At 54.0% G+C, this 20,339-nt stretch overlaps 8 protein-coding genes across 8 annotated transcripts; 5 read left to right on the top strand and 3 right to left on the bottom strand.

Annotated features, from left to right (window-relative positions):
* Positions 1 to 422: 422 nt before the first annotated feature.
* On the bottom strand, positions 423 to 1,115 carry E0L32_007980 (uncharacterized protein; the record flags this gene model as incomplete). The annotated part of the gene is made up of 2 exons (XM_031142782.1): positions 423 to 750; positions 790 to 1,115. The coding sequence occupies 2 exons, from the start codon at positions 1,113 to 1,115 to the stop codon at positions 423 to 425; spliced, it is 654 nt and encodes a 217-aa protein (XP_030992830.1).
* A 2,000-nt stretch (positions 1,116 to 3,115) lies between these two features.
* Positions 3,116 to 4,360, top strand: E0L32_007979 (uncharacterized protein; the record flags this gene model as incomplete). The annotated part of the gene is made up of 1 exon (XM_031142781.1): positions 3,116 to 4,360. One exon carries the CDS (start codon positions 3,116 to 3,118, stop codon positions 4,358 to 4,360), a length of 1,245 nt encoding a protein of 414 aa, XP_030992829.1.
* A 539-nt stretch (positions 4,361 to 4,899) lies between these two features.
* E0L32_007978 (uncharacterized protein) lies at positions 4,900 to 5,552 on the top strand (the record flags this gene model as incomplete). The annotated part of the gene is made up of 3 exons (XM_031142780.1): positions 4,900 to 4,904; positions 5,246 to 5,264; positions 5,349 to 5,552. The coding sequence occupies 3 exons, from the start codon at positions 4,900 to 4,902 to the stop codon at positions 5,550 to 5,552; spliced, it is 228 nt and encodes a 75-aa protein (XP_030992828.1).
* A 538-nt stretch (positions 5,553 to 6,090) lies between these two features.
* Positions 6,091 to 6,694, bottom strand: E0L32_007977 (uncharacterized protein; the record flags this gene model as incomplete). Its single annotated transcript, XM_031142779.1, has 5 exons — positions 6,091 to 6,262; positions 6,309 to 6,399; positions 6,463 to 6,492; positions 6,549 to 6,575; positions 6,643 to 6,694. The coding sequence occupies 5 exons, from the start codon at positions 6,692 to 6,694 to the stop codon at positions 6,091 to 6,093; spliced, it is 372 nt and encodes a 123-aa protein (XP_030992827.1).
* Positions 6,695 to 8,110: 1,416 nt separating this feature from the next.
* Positions 8,111 to 10,423, top strand: E0L32_007976 (uncharacterized protein; the record flags this gene model as incomplete). Its single annotated transcript, XM_031142778.1, has 2 exons — positions 8,111 to 9,229; positions 9,296 to 10,423. 2 exons carry the CDS (start codon positions 8,111 to 8,113, stop codon positions 10,421 to 10,423), a joined length of 2,247 nt encoding a protein of 748 aa, XP_030992826.1.
* A 1,550-nt stretch (positions 10,424 to 11,973) lies between these two features.
* Positions 11,974 to 14,323, top strand: E0L32_007975 (uncharacterized protein; the record flags this gene model as incomplete). Its single annotated transcript, XM_031142777.1, has 7 exons — positions 11,974 to 12,080; positions 12,142 to 12,336; positions 12,401 to 12,533; positions 12,594 to 13,006; positions 13,066 to 13,603; positions 13,665 to 13,744; positions 13,807 to 14,323. The coding sequence occupies 7 exons, from the start codon at positions 11,974 to 11,976 to the stop codon at positions 14,321 to 14,323; spliced, it is 1,983 nt and encodes a 660-aa protein (XP_030992825.1).
* Positions 14,324 to 14,470: 147 nt separating this feature from the next.
* On the bottom strand, positions 14,471 to 16,454 carry E0L32_007974 (uncharacterized protein; the record flags this gene model as incomplete). Its single annotated transcript, XM_031142776.1, has 3 exons — positions 14,471 to 15,858; positions 15,922 to 15,962; positions 16,027 to 16,454. 3 exons carry the CDS (start codon positions 16,452 to 16,454, stop codon positions 14,471 to 14,473), a joined length of 1,857 nt encoding a protein of 618 aa, XP_030992824.1.
* Positions 16,455 to 17,115: 661 nt separating this feature from the next.
* Positions 17,116 to 19,756, top strand: E0L32_007973 (uncharacterized protein; the record flags this gene model as incomplete). Its single annotated transcript, XM_031142775.1, has 3 exons — positions 17,116 to 17,172; positions 17,233 to 17,304; positions 17,363 to 19,756. 3 exons carry the CDS (start codon positions 17,116 to 17,118, stop codon positions 19,754 to 19,756), a joined length of 2,523 nt encoding a protein of 840 aa, XP_030992823.1.
* Positions 19,757 to 20,339: the final 583 nt, after the last annotated feature.

The raw sequence follows: 20,339 nt of genomic DNA, 5'->3' as shown, positions 1-20,339 counted from the left end.
GGCGGGACTGGGCAAGGGGCTCGGCGTTCTGGAAGTATCTGCTTGCTGAGTCAAGTGTAATATAACTGCCTCAAGCTCGGCCAAGTGCCCACGCGAAAGGAGAGCCAATCTGGTCAACCAAGTGGTATTGATGGTAGCATTTGGAAGCATTTTATCTGCGCGCGAAATGGTTTGTAATGTCTGATGTCCTTGCCCTTTCTGCAACGCATGCAGAGCTTGCCCGGGGCACCCTGTGCCTAGATGAAGCTTGGTCCAGCATCCTGTGCCAATCGCAGCTACCAGAGCCTCGTGTGATTCCAATGAGCTCGGAAAGCCAACAAAAGAAATAATTTCGAAGTGAAACGACTGAAGCCCTGCTTCGCATCTGCCACTGCTGCCAACCCTGTTGCCAAACCCCTTTCCCTTTCCGGATTCCAGCTCCCTCACGAGTCCATGTACACCTCGACACACATCTGGAGAAGGTCAGAATTGCCTAATACTTGGTCGGGACCGCCCAGGCCAGACCACGGGCACGGTGGTACCACAGCGGGTCGGAACAAGTATCGGTATTTCCAAAGTGACACCTGGAGGGTTTTGATTGTAGGGATCAGCCAGCGGATCGGGTTGAGGAAGGCATTGCCATAGCTTTTCGAGTTGCAAAAAGACAGAGAAACCAACGATAAGACGGCCTGAAGAGCCTGAGAACCCCTTGTTGGAGAGTTTGGAGAAAAGAAACTGCTGCCGACAAGGACCCTCTGGCTCAAGTTCTTGCTGATTTGCAAGAGAGCGAGCAAAGGGGAGAGGACTTACATGTCATCAGCCTCAAGCTTGATCTCGAGCCAGAGTCCAACAAGCCACTCGGGCACCATGACGTCCTTACCCTGGGCAGCAGCCAGGTCGCCCTCATCTGTTCCATCAGGAGCAAACTCGGGGTCGACCTTGTCAACACTGTCTTCTTCCATGTCAGTGCCAGCAGCAGAGAAGCAATGTAGGGCCCAGACGTTGCAAGCCCCAGATGGTGTGAAGTTCCGGAGCAGATCGCGGAGGGAAAGGGTTGGCGGTCCCATGGCAGTAGTTGAGACCATCAGCATGACGAAGGCGGTCAGGAGACCTTTGACGAGGTACTGAGGGGCCATGGTAAATCAGGTTGACTGGAAGCTGTTTGCTAGGGTATTGACTTCTGGGTCGTAGGGGGTTTTTGGTTGGCTAGAAGACGGTGTTGACTTTGGTTATTCAGATCTCTCTTTTGGACTTTTGAGGAAGAGGACTGTAGGCTTGAGGAAGAAGACTGTAGGAACTCAGGAGGGTGCGAGACTTACGGTGGGAGAAGAGTCCACGCGCTTTGGTAGGTATGGAAGTGAAAGGAACGTGACGCGCCAGGAGTGAGGAAGGGATTGAGAGTCCCCAGACGTGCAGCGCGAAGTGCCGAAGTGCTCTCTTCGCGGAGGGCAGGAAAAGGATGTCGAAGTAGATTGTTTGCTTTGAGTAGACAAACTCTTAAAGGAGTGTGTTCGAAAGGAGTGTGTTCGAAAGGAGTGTGTTCGAAAGGAGTGACTGGTAGATTGAAGTCTGGTTTAGGTCCTTGGTAGGAAGTGTGGCGATGTAGGACGCAATGATGATGAGAGGTGAAGGAGAATGGGCGAGGAGGTGAGGGGGTGGGAAGAAGATGGAGGGAAGTAAACAGGGCGATTTGTTTTGGTGGCTCTAACAAAGTGAGGAAGCTGGAGCTGTTCGGGGGACTGATTGCAGAGATGGTGCCTTCCACTGTTGTCACGATCTGTCAGAGCAAGGCGCCCGTCTGTGCAGGCCTGAAGAGCACTCCAGGCTCTAGATGCTTGGCACCTGGCCATCAGAGATTCGGATGGTGTTTAGGGGGGCTCAGGGGAGGCTCTCCCCCTGATGCCCAACTAGCGGATGAGGCCAGCGTCTGCCTGCAATGCTTCAGCGTCCTCTTCAGAAGTAGCCCAGGTAGCCAGCTACTCACTGATAAAGTGCATGTAGCCTCATAGGGACGAATTCTTGAGATATTCTCCTCCTGTTTGAGGCCAGACTCTGCCCGTGCTGGTCGCATTGCTATCCACCTCGCCAGGTATGGCCATCTGAGCATGCAATATTGCCTGCAGATCTTTGGGGGAGTCTCAAGGATTGCAAGAAAGATGATATGAAGCATTGCGATCTTTCCCTAGTTACTCCAGAGCCTTTTCAGAGTTTGCTTGTCCTTGAATACTCAGTGTGTATCGCAGAGTGCAACAGGGCTTCTGGTGCTCCCAGTCACATCAAGGCAAACAGATGAATTGGCCACACAGCAAGCTGCAAGTGACCCCCTGGGCAAACAAGAAAGAACCTTTTGTGTCAGCTCTCCCACTTTGTCGCGATACTTCTGAGCCCACATCCATCAACAGATCAACAGAGCACAGCCGGCTGCCGTTCCCAGGAGGTCGCAAATTTGGCTAGATGTCAGAGCAAATTGAGGAGATGGATTCGCGCATTTACAGAATGAATGATTGTCTGCCAAGATTCTTGCATCATATCATTCACCGCACTGTCCTTGTGTGCTGTGTTCAGAACATGAATATACATATGCTGGAGGACACACAGATATGGTAAGGGGTAATGGACATCAGATGCAGACTTCATAATATTTATGCTATGCTAAGCTCGGGTGCATAAAATGCATTGTTCGCCCATGTACATTTTTGTGCTTTGCATCAAATGCAGTGCGTGCTGGAGCATTTTGTGCTTGCCAATCAGGACCCGATGCCTACAAAATGCCAAGTTCGGGTCCGACCAAGCGAGCAGCGTCCCGAGTCACGTGCCTCTTGGTGCTCCCCGACCTCTGTCGATACCGACACTCCGAGTCAGAGACGTAAGAAAGGCCGATATGGCCAATTCAATAGGCCGATGTGGCCAGATTGTGATGGAGCGTTTGACGGGGCCGGAGAGCTCTTCGCGTTTGGTTACATGCCGACAAGTGGCTTCAAATACTTATAAATGACATCCATCGCCTCACCCAGAGCCCGCACGTCGGTAACAATCTTCCTTCAGCATCTGCCTGCTTTTTCGAATCGGTTTTGAGCTGTGAAAGCCTCCTGTAATCTACTCCATCAATCATCGCCTTTTTCAATTGAATTAAACCATGTCCCACTCGACTTCCTCACCTCGCATCGCCATCGTTGGCGGCGGTCCCGCTGGCCTTACGCTTGGTGTGCTCCTCCACAAAAGAGGAGTACCTTTTACCATCTACGAATTCAGGCAAAAGCCTACAGATGAGGAGCTTTCCAAGCCTTCGGGAATGTTGGATCTGCATGAAGAGTCCGGTCTGGCTGCGATCCGCCAATGCGACCTCTGGGATCAATTTTTGCCCCTGACCAAAGACTGCGCTGACAGCATGCGCATCATCGACAAACACGACAATGTCCTACACCAAGACTATGGCGAGGCCGAGTACCGTCCAGAAATCTCAAGGCATTCCCTGGTCAGTCTACTGATGTCTGCACTTCCTCCTGACAGCATCAAGTGGGGTTGGAAGCTTGTCTGTTGCAGCGAAAATCAGGAAGGGCAAGTGACACTCGACTTTGGCCCGGACAAGGGAACTCAAATCCACGATCTCGTCATTGGTGCAGATGGAGCTTGGTCGAAGGTCCGCAATCTACTCACCAATGTCAAACCACGATATGCAGGCATCCAATACCTTTCTCTCACCATCGTTGATGTCACTACCAAACACCCCGACATTGCCCAATACCTCGGCGACGGGACAGCTTTTGTTCTGGGCGACCGACATGGAGTCTCTGCGCAGCGTGCAGCACAGAACTCCTCCAATTTGTATGTTTTTGTCTCCTCTGAGCAGGAGACGTCAGATTGGGTCGGGCAGACCCCAACTCAAATCCGGGACAGCCTTTTGGAGGACAATGGGCCCCTCAGCACCTGGGGCTCCAAGATGAAGGAATATCTATCAAGGGCCTGCGAGGAGGAGGCAGCCCGAAATCCCGGTCCTGCTGATGTCAGACCGCTGTATATGTTTGCAGTCGGACACCGCTGGGAAAGCAAGCCAAACATCACTCTGGTCGGCGATGCTGCCCACCTTATGACACCGTTTGCTGGAGAAGGTGTCAATCTGGCCATGTGGGACTCCCTTGACTTGGCTAATGCTATCATCACTGCCCATCTCAAATCGGCTGGAGATGCGGCCACCTTCCGTAAGGTTGTCGCCCCGATTCTCAGAGAGTTTGACGAGGCAATGTTCGCTCGCTCTGAAGAGAAGGCTCGAGGGACGGATGACAATCGCAAACTCATATTCTCGGAAAATGGCGCCCGAGGAATGGCTGATCTGATGAAGAGTTTCCAGCCACCTGGGGATCAGCAAGTTGCCGGGGCATAGATGAAAGAAGCGCCCATCATTTACATAGCGTTAACAAGTAATAATATTTGATAGCACCATACATGATCCAAAGAACAGGCGACTCTACACTATGTTGATTTCCAGTGATTCTTTTGCAGCTTGATTGCCTTTGTTAGGATACTTGATTGTTGAATTACTTTTCAGTTTGATATTTAGGTGAAGTCTACCTCATGCTTACAAGCGAAGGTGGATGAACAAGTTTGCATGCTGGTTCTTTGGTGCCGAAACTTTGTCAACAAAACAGAAGTAAATATGTGTTGTATAAGAATAACCACATCTCCTGACGAATAGGAAGGCAAGGTGAATTTTAATCTGCAAATTTACTGCGCAAGGTGAATTGTAACCACACAAAGTGAATATCACAACTCCATTTAATGATGGAACCATTCAGAACAAGCAACATGACGGCGCATTTGCACCTGAAATAAAAAAAAAAATTTCTTTTACACTCCAAAGATTCTTGAACGCCAGTCAACATAACGGATTGTGCAACACTTCGACAACGTGCAGAAAGCAAGATGCCGTAAGTTATCTCCCCAATCCTCTACCTCTTAGCCATCACTCTTTACTCATCACTCTTTACTAACTCCTGGGAAAGGATTTTTGACTTCTCGAGGGGCAAGTCTGCCCTGTGCTCACCCTCTGCCAACTCATTGAAACCAAAATTAACTAGTAACAGACTGGGATTCGAGCATGTCGTTTGCGATATCCTCAAGACGCGTAGTACAGGAGAAACTTGCCTGTGGCTTCACCTTACAGGCGATGATTACTGAGGTGTCTGCTGCCCTCCGGGGCAGTGCTCCGGGAACTCTCATGTATAATTGGTATTACATGTTGCAGTGGGAACTAGCTCGACTGTTACAGCAACGTTCCTAGGGGTCGGGTATGTTTGGTACCAGCGCCAGCACCCTGAAGCCCTCTTCTTTACATACGAAAGGCCTGCTAACTGAATTATTCGATATTGCAGACCCGGAGGCCGAAGACATCGAGGAGAGCATCAAGGAAGAAGGGCAGCAAGGATATGGAACCCCAGGAGAAGGAAAAGAAGGACCAGGAAGAAAAGAAACACAAGGTCCAAGAACAGGAGCAAGAGGGAGAGGTCCGGGACGATCGGTCCGAGAACCCGGACTCGGAGGACGAGGGCAGACTGAGCAGCGAGGGTGAGCCCTAGACTGCCCTCCAACCCACGGTCTAGAGCTCATGGCCTGACAGGCTGAAGACTACACAATAAAACACTACCGCCCTGCTGCCTACAAGTCTATGTGATGCTACATCGTGCAGGACTAGCACTGGCCATCTGATTGTTGCAATACAATAACTGAAGGTATTTACTGATGTACAAGCCATGGTGGGCGAGGCGTCAATACCACAGGTGCTAGAATTCTTAATTGGGGACACGGCCGGTAGCTGACGGTGCTTGCATACACGGCCCTCATTGTGGCTGCTTCCATTTTCTACTTGTAAAGCACATATCCTCAATGAAGAAACGACAGGCTACCCATCCATGTCGTTTCCTGAATCCCCAAGCCGCCATACTTGTGACAACATGGTGTCGTGCGCTAGATGCGAACGCCCAAAACACTAGACATCCCTTCATTATATACATGGCATGATTTTTGTACACCGGCAATTGATGGATTGCCGTCTCCTGCTCTACGCAACCTCTCCCTCGTTCCTGTTCTCTATTGAAGGCCTGTATGGATGGGACTTTAGTCGTCACGGCGTCGCATGTTTTCGGGGCGGTAGGCCTGGTGTGCGGCCATGATGAAGGGCCGGCGTCGGGAGTAGGCGTAAGCCTCTTGGACTATGGGGGAGGCATCGGAACGGATCACGCTGCCGATAGACATAAAGAAGCTGTAGTGGGGAAGAGAGGTTAGCAAGCTGCATGTGAGCAAAGAATCGAGAACGCTACACCAAGACTGCTTACCCGAACGTGGCTCCCGAAGCTGCCATGTATTGACCCAGTGTCCTCATGATGCCGTTAGGTCCAGCCCCGTATCGGAAAATGTTGACGGTGCCTAAGTACAAGGTCAGCGGACGAGCCAGGTGCATTGGAAGCCGAGGTATTGGCAGGCACGCACCGAAGATGAAGCCAATGATCACACCAACAGCTGTGGCAAGGTTAGCAATCGTCAACGCTAGTCCATGGGGCGTGATAGCTGCATACTTCCGCCCATCATGGCGCCCATCTTGACTGCGTGGAATCAGTTAGCGGTTGCAGAGACGGCAAACGTTGTCTGGTAAAGTGGCAAGCAACTCACGCTTGTCAGCGTTGGACGGGCCGACCTGGCCAGTGTTGACAGGGACGGGCATCGTGGGTTAAACGGATTGGAAAATGCTAGAGTTCCTTTTGGGAGAAGTCGAGATGGAGGTTGAGTATCGGTGTCGTTTGCGCAATTCAATTCGCATGGAATGGACGGACTTGCGAAGGTCTTTTTGATCTGCCGGCCCACCAGCATCACCTGTCACCGTGAAATGGGACCGCTGCCTCGAAGCTTCGGCATCAATCAAATTAGGACTAGGGCACCGGGAGCACGGACCAAGTAACTAAGAGCGGAGAAATGTGGGATGTTGACCAGCTGTGACAGTACTCTGGTCCCCAGCAGACTTTTGGCGTTCATTCAAGTTGCTTGCTAACAACCAGATCATCACGTGCCATCCATTCCAGATGAGCGAAAGGCTCGAGTCCACGGTTGTGCTAGCTGGATTCAGTCAGTAAAGTGCTGTACACTAGGTACAGTACTTGAGTGGCATCACGCATTTGTGTGGATTTAGCGGAGCTCTGAGGGGAGCTTGGATCCATTCGGTGTTTTTGTCCTGGGATCCTCGCGTTCTTCTGTGCTTTCCATTTCTGATCTCAGTCTCTTCCTCTTCCTCTCTCAATTTCCTGTCTTTTACGCCTGTCCCAGCTGGATCGACGCCCTGTTGACAGGGTGGACAACAGGTTTTCAAGGGTTGTGCCTGGTCAGTGCGCTCCCTTGTGCCTCTGTGCTGTGGCTCTTCCAGGTTGTGTGGCGTGTCAGAGCCAGCTGGCACCCCCCCTTTCCAGGGCTTGTGTCATTGTGCTGTTGGGTGCGTGTAGCAGGCGTATTGCACTGTCCCCTCGCTGACAGCACCACCACCCACCGTTGCCAACCGCAAAAAACACTTGCTGCACCCAAAGGCACAAAGAAGTCACGCTAGCAAGGCGCTTAGCGAGACGGGGGCAGAACACCTCGACATTCCCGTCACCCTCACTTCTGGCCGGTTTGAGAACAACAGCTCCAAAACGCCTTCTCCAACACCTGTGCCTGTCCAGCGCTCTTCGCCTTTGATACCCCTTCATTTCTGTCATATTGTAGGTCTTTTGTTCCTCTTGCTATATTTCATCCTCGCGCCTGTGCCATCCCGCTTCTCGGCCCAGCAGTCAATCGCTCTCGCCCTGGCGCTTTCTTTCCTTGGCCCCCTCAACCTTGCATGCTCCGGATCTACTGACATCTTGTCCAACAGCCCCCCCGGGCCTGCAGCTGCGACACGCGTTCTCCATTACATATTTACAGATATCAACCATATGACAGTATTTTTGTTGGCCGCACAAGCCAGGTCTGTCGAGTCGCCCTCTGCGTCATCGAGACTCCAGAAGAAGGGAAGGGCGAGTTTCGTTCAGTCGACCACGCGCCAACACGGTAGCCACGTCCTCCATCCACACATCCCATTTCCATCGTCGGGACTTCCCCAGAAGCGTTCTCCATGACTGCGGTAGCAAATCCTCCGAGCCTATCGAATCTCAACCGGCCGCAATGGGGTGTTAATGGTGGGCAGTCGCTCAATTCTATCAACTCAGACGACCCACGAGGCATGTTTGCGACGCGCAAAACCATCCAGCGAACCAACTCATCCTCCTCCATCTCTTCCAACTCGTCCACATCCTCCTCCTCTACCCTGGTATCTTCCAACGGCTCTACCAACGGCGCCCAAGTCTCGGCAGCGGGGGACCTGAGCGGCTGGCCGAATGCCAACACGCGCAAGCGGCCGCCGCCAAAGGGCTCGCAATGGCCTACGCAGAAACCGGACACCCAGCCCGACTTCGCCAGAATGCCTGCCGGCCGGCCGCAGATGATGGGGGGCATCAACGGTGTTAACTCTGTCCATCAACCTTCGAGTTTCCTGCCCCCGCAAGGCCAGATGAGCGCCCAGGGCGGTATGGCGAGGCCCATGGCCGATCCCCTCGCCGCGGGCCAGCCTGTTCTCTATCTTCTGTCGCTCAACGGAACATTTGAACGCAAAACCATCTCGGTGCCTTTTCTTCCCGAAACTCTACGGATAGGTCGTCAGACCAACGCCAAAACTGTGCCCACACCCGTCAACGGTTTCTTTGACAGTAAAGTGCTGTCCAGGCAACACGCAGAGATCTGGGCAGATCGACAAGGCAAGATTTGGATTCGGGATATCAAGTCATCCAACGGTACTTTTGTCAACGGCACCCGCCTCTCCGCCGAGAATCGCGAGTCCGAACCACACGAGTTGCAAACCTCTGACCACCTGGAACTCGGCATCGATATTGTTAGCGAGGATCAAAAGTCCGTTGTACACCACAAAGTGGCAGCTAAAGTTGAACACGCCGGGTTCCTGAACCCTTCAAGCAACCTACTGGACATGAGTTTTGGGGACCTGGACCCGACCAACCCGATGATGCAGCAAATGGGTGGCCAGTTTCGTGGCAGGACTTCCAGTCAAGCGTCTATGGGGCCAGGCGGTCGGCTAGGTCTTGGTGGGAATATGAATGGCCAAGTCAACGGCATGGCTATGCAGAGAGGGGGGCTGTTTCTGACCCAGCCGTCTACCGAGGCTATTGTGAAGAAGCTTCACGTAAGTCCTACTACCTCGCCCTGACTCCGAATGAATCCTGAATACGATACTGACAATTCCCAACAGCAAGAGATGCGTAATGCCCGCTTGCAAGCAGAAGACCTATCACGCACCAACCGATTTATCCACGCCCTCCTCTCCAAAGAAGACATCAAGAACGAACAAAAGCCCGAGGTCCCCGAGCCGCCCAAGTCGCACCTAGTTAATGGCAATGCGCTCCCCTTCCGGCCGGACCCCAAGGCGCGCTTCTCTGAACCCCCTGCGCCTCCTCCTCAGCAACCCCTTCCTGAGAAGCCCGATGTCCCCTCATTAAAACGAGGAACAACCGAACGACCGAAGGCCCCGCCTCAAACCGCGTCGCCCGTCCGTCCCGACAACACGAGCCAGATCCTGCAGCTCACGGAGGCCTTGGACAGCGCTCGGAAGGAGATTGACAACCATCACGCTCGCATGAAAGAACTTGAAAAGAAGTATCAAGAAGAGCGACAGAGGCGCGAGTCTGCAGAGGAGCAGGTGAAACTATTGGAGGATGCGGCGTCAACTAAGGAGGCGAATGGCGCTGCAGTGAGCCCGGACACCACTCCCGCCTTAGAAGAGAAGATCGCTGTGGCTGCGGCCGAGTCAACCTCTGCTGCTGACGACGATGCCACTCACACAGCAGCAACCGAGACGCCGTCAGAACCGACAGAAGCCATGCAAGCGCGCATTGATGCCATGGTCGCAGAGGTGAAGGGCCTGAAAGATCTGGTGGAAGAATTCCGCAAGCGGGCTGAGAAGGCCGAGGCCGAGCGTGACGAGGATAGGAAAACACTTTCTGAGATGGTCGCTGAGATCAGGCGGCGTGACGAGGAGGAGGCTCGCAGGAAGGCGAAAGAAAGGACACGATCCTCTTCCGTTGGTCGCAAAGGAGTTGTCATCTCGTCGCCGGCAAATCCTGATGTGTCGGCCGTTGATGGGGCCTCGGAATCCGGTCCGGCAGAGAAGGAATCGCCTGCTGACCCCGCCGAAGAATACCCTACCTTATCAAGGGCCAACACCATCACGCCGACGCCTCAGACCCAAGCCCTGCAGGCATCCGATCCCGTCTTCATACACGGTATGCCGTACGCCTCTATGTTGGGCGTCGTCATCTTTGGCATGGGTCTTATGGCGTACCTGAACGGATGGCAGCCGCAGGGTCGTTTAGACCAGTAGAACCAATTCTGGCTTTACGACCGGACCTGCGAGCTTGACCACTGTACATCACATACTGAATCACGAACAAACGACTATGACCGCGATGTGTCATCCACCCTTCTTCCCCTTTGTACTAATTATACGGAACCCTTTGATGGTGGTGTTGGACCCTCGAGTCTACCCATTCTCTCTCACTTGACGGATCGCATTTCATGATTGCCACAAACATGATGCCTGGAGTCGGGATGGAGCCGAGTCTCCGGCATGGAACCGAGTCCATGGCATGTCTACGGCGTTATTCGCGTATTTCTTTCTCGCATTTCACCCCTTGAGCGCACCCAGGCATCATTTCGCTAGCAGAGTGTTTCAGGCAGTCATCCAGGCAAGGGCATCAATACAACAGGCAAACTTTCATCGGTGAACAAAGACCCCATGGCAATGGCGACACCAGCGAATACTAGTCCCTTCATATAAATATGTAGTTGTCTGAAAGGGATGGAATGCGATCTTTTGACATGCGTGTCTATGATTTGAGTTGCAGTCCTGAGTGAGGTGTTGTGTCTTTGTAGCCTGTGTATCCCGTAAATCCTGTGTTGGTATGTCTTGAGAGCAATCAAGCGCCGGCGTCCATGTAATGCTTGTAAGTGGTCCTATCCCTTTGCAGGCAAGGCAGGATACCTCCCGTCGTTGCCAACGTATGGGGAGGAGCAAGGACCTGACTCGGAGCTCACCGAGCCCCCGACTTCATTGGTCAGCGATGATGAGGCTCCATCACATCTGCGCGCGTGGGAGACCCACTCGCCATGACCTAGCTGGGCTGAGAGACAGCGACTTCCGTTGACTCCAAACAAACAGATTTCTCCAAAAACAATCCCCGATCTCTTCCTTGAAGAAAATCACCCACCAGAACTGCGCCGCTTCATAAGAGATCCGGGGAGCGGCCCCGCAATCTCCCCAGACAGAGGAAAGACACTGCAACCCCGGCAGCCACCTCGCAACGTGCGCGCCGACAGACATTGGCTGAACGAATACCAGACCCATGGCATCGGCACCGAGCACCGAAGAGGGTGGAGACCTTGCTCATGCTGTCCGAGCCACCACATGTAGGCACCCGGACTCGCACCTCCATGTTGAGACAGTCGCAGCTAATAAGAGCCAATGCCCACAGCCTGTCTCGTCTGTCGCTCCCGAAAGGTAAGGAAGGAGTGCCTCCCATTTTGCATGAAACGACTAGCTGCTTACACTCACCCCAGGTAAAGTGTGATCGGACACTGCCGACCTGTCGCGCATGCAACCGCCTGCGCCTTCGCTGTCCAGGTTATGGCTCCCCCGAAGCTCACTTATCGCAAGATGAGCTGCAGTCGTCTGTGAGCGGCATCTTCAGAGCCTCTGGTGTCGAGAAGCGCAGAGTGGGTTCCTGCGAGGCCTGCCACAAGTCCAAGACCCGGTGTTCCAAGACGCGGCCGACGTGTCTACGCTGTCAACAGCGCCGGATCCCTTGTGTCTACCCGGACAAGTACAAGCCCATCAGCGATGATGAGAGCTCGACGCCGCTGCCACCATCCAGTATGCAGAATTCACCGTCGCCTGTAACGCTCGTCAACAGGAAACTGTCCACACATGTCAACTTTGCCCAGGATGCGGAGCTTGAGCAGGTGGCCAATGACTTCCAATGGTAAGCTTGATCAGCTTCCCACCGTGGCTTTCATGATCGCAGCCGCTGACGAGCAAACCAGGCTCTACGACGCGCGCTTACCTACTGAGAAATCATCTCTCAAAAAGCTTATCGACTTGTTCTTCTCCCGCGTCCATCAGTTACGATGCACAGGCTTCATTCACCCTCCGTCCTTCATGCACTCGTTTGATCGGGGAACACTAGTCGAGGATTATGGTGATGCGCTCATCTACATTATATGTGCTTTCGGGGCTAGGTAAGAAGCCATGATCATCACACAAGGCGTCAAAGGCAAGCCAGTTGACCGAGTTAATCCATAGGTGCTTGTATATCGACGACACCGATCGCCAACGCCATGCCTTCTCGGGCGTTGTTCCTGGACGGCAATGGGCTGATAGAGCAGAGGATCTGGTGCTCGAGGGCATCAAAAAGCCTTCATTAGACAACCTTATGGTGTGTATATCCATCCTTTCTCCATGTCAGACATGAACCTTGGACTAAACCCGTTTTCAGGCCATGGTTCTGGTCTGTGATTATGGCTTTGTGGCAGACAACTACGAAGTTATCTTTCAACTTGTCGGCTGCTGCTATCGCTTGGTCCGACTCCTGGGCCTTGATGATCCCAGTCACACGGTTGTCCCACGAACCTGCGAAGAAGCCACAAGATATGAATCTCAAAGGCGACTCGTGTGGTCTTGTTTTATTCTCGATCAGACGGTCGGGTCAGGGGTCGAGCCGAATCTCAATTGGCAAACGTATCCGCCCATCCCTCTGCCTTTGTCAGACCACGACTTCCTGTCGCAGGTAATCCCAGATACATCGAGTCTTCCAACTATGGAAATATTCGACGACCCTGCCATGTCGGGGCGCTTGAATATGCGGGCTCACATAGTCCATATCTTCTGGCTCAGAGGTCAGGTACTCAAGTATGAGCTCCTCCATCTCCGTCTCCTAACTTTCGTTACTAAAACTGACTGCTCCTTAGAATGCTCAGGAAACATCGACTTTCCACAGATCCTTGGATTTCTGGTTCAGAATTTCTCTCCCTCATTGACCGGATAGGCAGATGGTACCAAAATTTGCCAGAAAATCTCCTGCTAGACGAGACTCGAGCCTACATCCACAAGGAGATGAATGTCCTGAGCTCCATATTCTTCCTGCATCTTGGTTATCACCTTGCGGTCACGGACCTAACGAGAGTTGCCCTACCCGGTTTCAACTTTCCCCTTGCAAACGCCTTCCGGAACGCCCCTGGAGAGTTCAGGGCACAGGTTCAACGCCGGGCCCGATACCATGCAGACGAAGTTACACGGATCATACGCCTCGGTCTTTCACATGCCGACAGGGCTTTTGAGGACGCTTTCTGTTATGTTGCTGCATTCGAGGCGACCAAGATTCAGATTGTGGACACGGCGGTGGCTGGCATCACGGGCCACACTAAGGAGAGGAGGAGAATAGAAGAGGACATACGGACAAACATACGGCTCATCTCGAGGAAGGGAAGAGATGCAACCGTCATGCACGTATGTTTACTCAGCCTGCCTGGCCGGTGACTGCTTTTTTGCTGACCGTATTTGTCCCTAGCGACGCACACTGATGCCCCTGTTGACGCGCTTCGGCTTCCATTCTATCGCTCTAGAATGGGGTCAGAGTCGGAGGTCGAGGTAAGACCATTCTTCTAGCATCATGCCAACTTGGATGACACTGATCACTGACCTCTGCATAGCCCTACAACACAAGGCGTCGATATCACGGGTCCTGATACGGCCAACCACCTCTCGGCTATCAGCATCCTACGGCTGGCGAGATCGAAGATGGAGGAGCGTGCAGCTAGCGCAAGCTCGCCCAGCGAGACGGCAACAAGCGAAGCCAGCAGGACAGCCGATTTGTCCCGCCAGCCGCCCATTATCTTCGGCGCCAGTCCGACCACAGCACTGCACCAAGGATCGTCGCCCTCTGGTAGTATTCTGCATCAGCAACAACACCAGATGGCCCCAATTCCGAACATTCTGGACTCAAGCACGCTGCCCGTCATCCACGCACACCATGAGCCCATTCCTATGTATCCAGAGGATCAATCATTCTTCCAGGGAGACTTTGCCGATCTCGGCGGTTCGCCTATGGAGACACTCTCCCCAGGGTCGTATATGCGGCTTGCTGACGAGATGTCGGAGTTCTTGACTTGGGGAAGGACTGCCAGTGAGCATGTCTGGGGTGGTTATCCTGGAGATGGGCTGGAGTAAGGCTTGTGCGTGGCCAGGAGTAGTGCTTGATGAATCTTGGATACAGAATACATTGATGCATCAAGTTCTATGAGTGACTTTGAGTGGCATGATATAACATAACAAGTAAATGCTCGCGAGCTGGCTCACCAAATCAACCCGATGCAGCTACCGCACCTTATCAGGGATGACTCCCTTCAACCTATCAGGAGTAATCTCCGGCCTCCCTATGTACTTGATCCACCCCAGCGGGTCGGCAAATTCATCGACTGCAAACGACGGGTCTCCCGGCGTCGGCCGCTTGAACTCGCCGGCCAGGCCCACTACGCCGACCTCCTTCTTGTACTCGTCCCAGCACGCCAGGAGCTCCCGGAACAGCTCGGGCATCTGCTCGCGCAGGTCGTTGGTCTCGCCCGGGTCCTCGCGGACGTTGAACAGCTCCCACTTTTGCGGGCCACGTGGCGCGGGCACGAACGTGATCTTGAAGTCGCCGCGGCGCAGGGCGCCCGACCCAGCGATCTCGAACCCAGCGACGTAGTCGGGCGCGTGGATGGGCTGTCTGCCTGCCGACGCGGCAGTGCCTGACGTAGTACTTGTGGCCAGCGTGTCGAGGAAGGGCGCCCAGCTGCGGCCGCGGAGCATGGCGATGGGCTTGCCCTTGTAGGTGCTGCCTGGGTGCTCGAGGCCGGCCATCTCGAGGACCGTGGGGACCAGGTCCATGACCGTGCAGAAGGCGTCGGTGATGATGGGTGCTGCGGCGGCTTGTTGGGCACTGCGCTTGGGAGGCTTGACGACCAGGGGCACGCGGCAGCCGCCCTCGGTGGAGAACATCTTGAACAGACGACTCGGGGCGGTGGCGGCCTGCGCCCAGCGGGAGCCGTACCAGACGAAGGAGTCGCCGTTGCCGATGTTGTCGAGGCTGTTGTTGTAGTACTTGGCGATGTGCGACGAGATGTTGGTCCCCATGATCGGAATCGCTTCAAAAGAGGCACCCTCAGCCCCGTTGTCAGACATGAACAAGACAAAGGTGTTGTCGTACTCTCCCGTCTCCTTGAGATAGTCTACCACACGGCCAATGTTCCAGTCCATTCTGTCCACCATGCCGGCGTAGACCTCCATGGCACGGGCAGACTTTGCGCGAGTCTCTTCGTCGAGCGTGTCCCAGTCAGCTTGCTCGCCCGGCGTGACGACCACATTGTGCGGCTTGACGTCGGGCGCCACAAGGCCCAGGTCCTTGAGGCGCTGCACGCGGCGGTTCCGCAGGGCTTCCGGGCCATCGGCGTACATGCCCCTGTATTTGTCACTGCTCTCCTTGGGAGCCTGCAGAGGCCAGTGGGGCGCGCTGAAAGGCAGGTACGCGAAGAACGGCTTCTCCTTTTCCTCGTCGTTCCGCTCACGCAGATAGGATATCATCTTGTCTGCATAGCCGTCGGAGGAGTACCACGGCTCCGGGAGTTCCTTGATGAAGTACTCGTCCTCGACGTGCAGGGCACGTGTTGAGGTCTCTAGGAACTTGATGGGCTCATTTGTGGGATCGTCATATTGCGGTTCCCATCCTTTACACAGATTAGCATGGGCCGTTGGTGGTCATGTTGAAATCCGAGGATCTAATCACTCACCATAGTGGTTGGCACAGCCGGGAAGGAGCGCGAATGATTTGCTTTTCACTGGTATTAGTTCTTGTCTCTCTGGGGCTTGTCAAATACGCATTCAAAGTAACGAACCTGAACCCCCGTTTGATAGGGTGATGCTCCGGCTTGAGTCCCAAGTGCCACTTGCCCGACATAAGAGTCAAATAACCCCCTTCCTTAAGCAGTTCCGGCAGCGCTACTACTGATTCATTCAGGTAGCCTTCGTGGCCCGGCGCATTGTAGTGAGCTGGGGACATGCGCGTAAACTCTTGAAGCTGCCCGAGGCCGGCGATGTGGTGGTCCGTTCCAGTCATAAGCATGGACCGCGTCGGTGAGCAGGCTGCTGCGACATGGAACTCTGTGAAGCGCAGAGAGCCAGCTTCCCCTGCCAGCTTATCGACATTGGGCGTCTGAATCTCGGATCCGAAGCAGCCACAATCGCTAAAACCTAGGTCATCCGCAACGATGATGAGGAAGTTGGGCCGTTTGCCGGCAGTGTCTTGTCCTGGAACTGAACCCATTTCGCTAGACAAAGTCGAATACTACACTTTCACGTGGGAGTCTTCCAAATCACATCTACGAGAGTTGGAGAAATAATGACGGTAGCATTATGTTTATGATCAATCTATCAGTAGAATTGAGTGTTCTCTGACAACATTGAAGGTAGTTTTGACGGGTCGGAGCCGATGGCTATCCCTGTGGGGTATTTCGGAAGTCGGCGGCCCCGACTGGAAATCTGGGGGAGGGTCCTCGATTCCTATCAGGTCGGGGAGAAACATTAATCCCTCGGTGGAAATCCAGCAGTCTCATGGATGGCCTCGTCGTTGGTGTTTTTAGGCCAAGAGGAGGTTCAGAGTCATTTCGGCGTCTAAGTCAATGCATGTGACTGCTCTCATGCATTGACCTGAGCGAGGGTGCGTTCCAGAAGCTCAAAATCCGCTTCTCGGAACGTTCCCCGAAATGACCGTGCGCCTTGCCGGCTCTCACGCACTGCCATCCCCACCCGGGTGCTCCACTTGGATGGCTTCGCCGTGCCAGCAGTCTGGTTCGGGGAAGCAATATCGACAAATATGGCGAGTGTTCTTCCACGCCAGTACCTAGACCTCAAGACACTTCTTCATCCCGAACCTACAGCTGGCCCGCTACCCTTTTCAAGTTTAAGGTTGTCGAAGTAGACTCACAATGGGAAAATCTGTGGATATCGAGGCCCTCATTGCCTCGTTGACCTTGGAGGAGAAGGTAAGCCGCACCAGACTCAAAATTTACTCAAGACGCTCGCAGAACTAACATATTAGATAGATAACACTCTTGGCTGGGCAGAGCTTCTGGGACACTGCTGCTATTCCTGAGAAAGGCATTCCGAGTATCAAGGTTTGTGTACTGTGGCTTTCCAGCACCTCAAGAGCCAGTGCTGACCTACGACTCCCAGACTTCGGATGGACCTAATGGAACGCGAGGTGTGGACTTCCTGGGCAACACCCGGGCGGCTTGCTTCCCAGCAGCGAGTTGTGTCGCCGCCTCCTTCGACCGCGAGATTGCGCGGTCATTGGGGAAGGCGTTGGCCGAGGAGGGCCGCAGCAAGGGCGCATCATGCCTACTCGCGCCGACCGTCTGCATCCACCGGCATCCGCTGGGCGGCCGCAACTTTGAGTCTTACAGCGAGGACCCTTTCCTCACGGGCAAGCTCGCCTCGCAGATGATCCAGGGCGCCCAGAGTCTCGGCCTGGCGGCGACGATCAAGCACTTTGTCGCCAACGAGCAGGAGACTGAGCGCCTGACTGTGGACGAGACCATCAGCGAGCGGGCTTTGCGTGAGATCTACCTGCGGCCCTTTGAGATTGCTATCAAGGAGGCGAATCCCTGGGCTGTCATGACTGCCTACAATAAAATCAACGGTGTGCACTGTGACTCCAACCCCTGGCTCCTGGGCCAAGTGCTGCGCGGAGAGTGGGGATGGAAGGGGGTTGTCATCAGTGACTGGGGTGGTACTAATTCTGTCGCTGAGGGTATTAAGGCGGGTATGGAGGTAGAAATGCCTGGTCCACCACGTGTTCGGAAAGTTGAGGTTGTCCTCGAGGCTGTCAAGAACGGCGAGCTGACCGAGGAGGACATCAACGAGCGGCTAAGAAACCTTTTCGAGTTTCTCGACAAGCTGAAGGCTTTCGACACCGACCACAAGGTCGAGGTCGAGACTGCAGTTGACAGGCCAGAACATCGTGTTCTCATCCGGCATGCCGGCGCGAGGGGCATGGTCCTGCTGAAGAACGAAAACAATGTCCTGCCCCTGACAAAAGAGAAGGTCAAAGGCAAAAAGATTGCGCTCATCGGTCTAGCCAAGGATGCCTTGACAAACGGCGGTGGCAGTGCTGGTGTCAACGCCCATTACAAGATTACCCCCTGGGACGGCCTACAGGCTGCGCTCGGTGATAGTGTCGAGTTTACGTACGCCAAGGGTGTGCACCGAGAACGTCTGCTCAGACCCATCCCCATAGATGGTTCTCAGGGCAAGATTGTCGGTCTGGATGGCCAACCCGGCTTCAGCTACCTCCTCTACGACCTGGACAACACATCAGAACCCACCTCCACACGTCACTCATACCCCAACTCGACCTACAACCCGCTTGGTTCACAAGAGACGATGTGGAAGATCCTTGAGATTGTCGGTGACTTTACTCCCAAGGAGACCGGCAACCACTACATTGCAGCCTCCGGCTTTGGCACCACGCAAATCTTCGTCGACGACCAGACCATCTTTGAGCAGAAGGGGAACACGAACGATCCCATGGGTGCTCTGTTCCAGTCAATGAATGAGGACGAGTTCACGCACAGGTTCGAGGCCGGCAAGACCTACCGCCTGCGTATTCGCAGCCACCCACCGACGAATATTGGTTCCAAGATCATCGAGGGCCGCACCGGCGTGCGTATGGGATTTATGCTCGAGTCGGAGCATGATGCGGACCTGGAGGGCGAGGCGGTCCGGGCTGCCAAGGAGGCCGACCTTGCGATCGTTTTCACTGGCCACGACCCCCAGTGGGAGACTGAGGGACGTGACCAAGACTCCTTCCATCTCCCAAGCAAGGGTAGCCAGGACAGGCTTGTGGCTGCGGTTGCGGGTGCTAATCCTCAGACTATTGTTGTCAACTCCACTGGTGTGGCAGTTGCGATGCCCTGGCTCGACCAGATTTCCGGTCTGGTTCAGTCCTGGTTCTCTGGCCAGGAGTGCGGTAATGCGATCGCAGACGTTCTGACCGGCGCTGTCACGCCCGAGGGCCACCTCCCGGTCAGCTTGCCCAAGCATATCGAAGATGCCCCTGCCCACGGAAACTTCCCCGGCGAGTACGTCAATGGAAAACTGAAGGTCAACTATGCGGAGGGTGTCTTTGTCGGCTACAGGCACTACGACCGCATCGCCCGCGAGAAGGTCAACTTCCCCTTCGGTTTCGGTCTCTCCTACACTACCTTCCAGCTCGGCAACCTGAAGGTTGCGCCGTCAAGCGAAGGCTTCATCATGTCGGCCGAGGTGACCAACACCGGCAAGGTCGCTGGTGGTATTGCGGTGCAGATCTATGTTGGTAAAGCAGAGAACTCGGCTGAGCATCCGGTCAAGTCGCTGGTTGCGTTCCAAAAGGTCCGGCTGCAGCCCGGCGAGAAGCAGAATATCCTCTTGGATGTTGCCGGACGTGATCTTGCCTACTTTGACGAGGGGCGCCATGAGTGGGTTGTCGACGCCGGAAAGTACGAGTTCCACTTGGCATCTTCGGCTGTGGACATTGCTGATACCGCGGCTGTTGTGGTGGGTAAGGAGGTCACCTACAAGGCATAGACTGGACTTTGGCTAGATAGACATGAGCATGTAAATGGAATCAAGACAAAAGCAGTCATGACAAATGATGCATCACTGTATCCACGCTTGAAAGTGGGATTGAAAAGACGACTGTTTATTATCCGGGGGCCGACTAGATCTCGGGACTTCTGATGGACAGCTCTCCAGCATGGCAATGTCAGAAGGCAATGGGTTTCTTGTGGTCGGTTCCTGGATCGACCCATGCAGGCTTGGAGTGCTCCAGACCAGGGGCGTTCCAATGTGATAACCTTGGTTACCTTGTCTGAAGCGTTAACCAATTACAAAGATTCGGCCAAACACCCGAACTTAGATCCGGCCCGGTCAAGACGAGTCACGAATATTTCAACAGCATTCAGCTTTACTTACACGTACGATGTGCAGGAAGCACGCTTAACCCTCAGACACTCTGTACTGCCTCCAGATAAAGGAATTGCCACTCAATGATGAGAAGATGATATTACGGATTTCCTACGTCCTCTTCATTTGACGTATCCTATTGTGGGAGGGAGTGTTGCATCTCTACATTATCCGTAAATTCCCAACCACCCAGGCATCGCGATAC

This window comes from Thyridium curvatum (genome assembly GCF_004353045.1).
Source record: "Thyridium curvatum strain D216 chromosome Unknown NODE_50_length_306471_cov_79.392670, whole genome shotgun sequence".
NCBI lineage: Eukaryota > Fungi > Ascomycota > Sordariomycetes > Thyridiales > Thyridiaceae > Thyridium > Thyridium curvatum.
The sequence above is the reverse complement of the archived record's forward strand: the minus strand, read 5'-3'. Positions and strand labels throughout refer to the sequence as shown.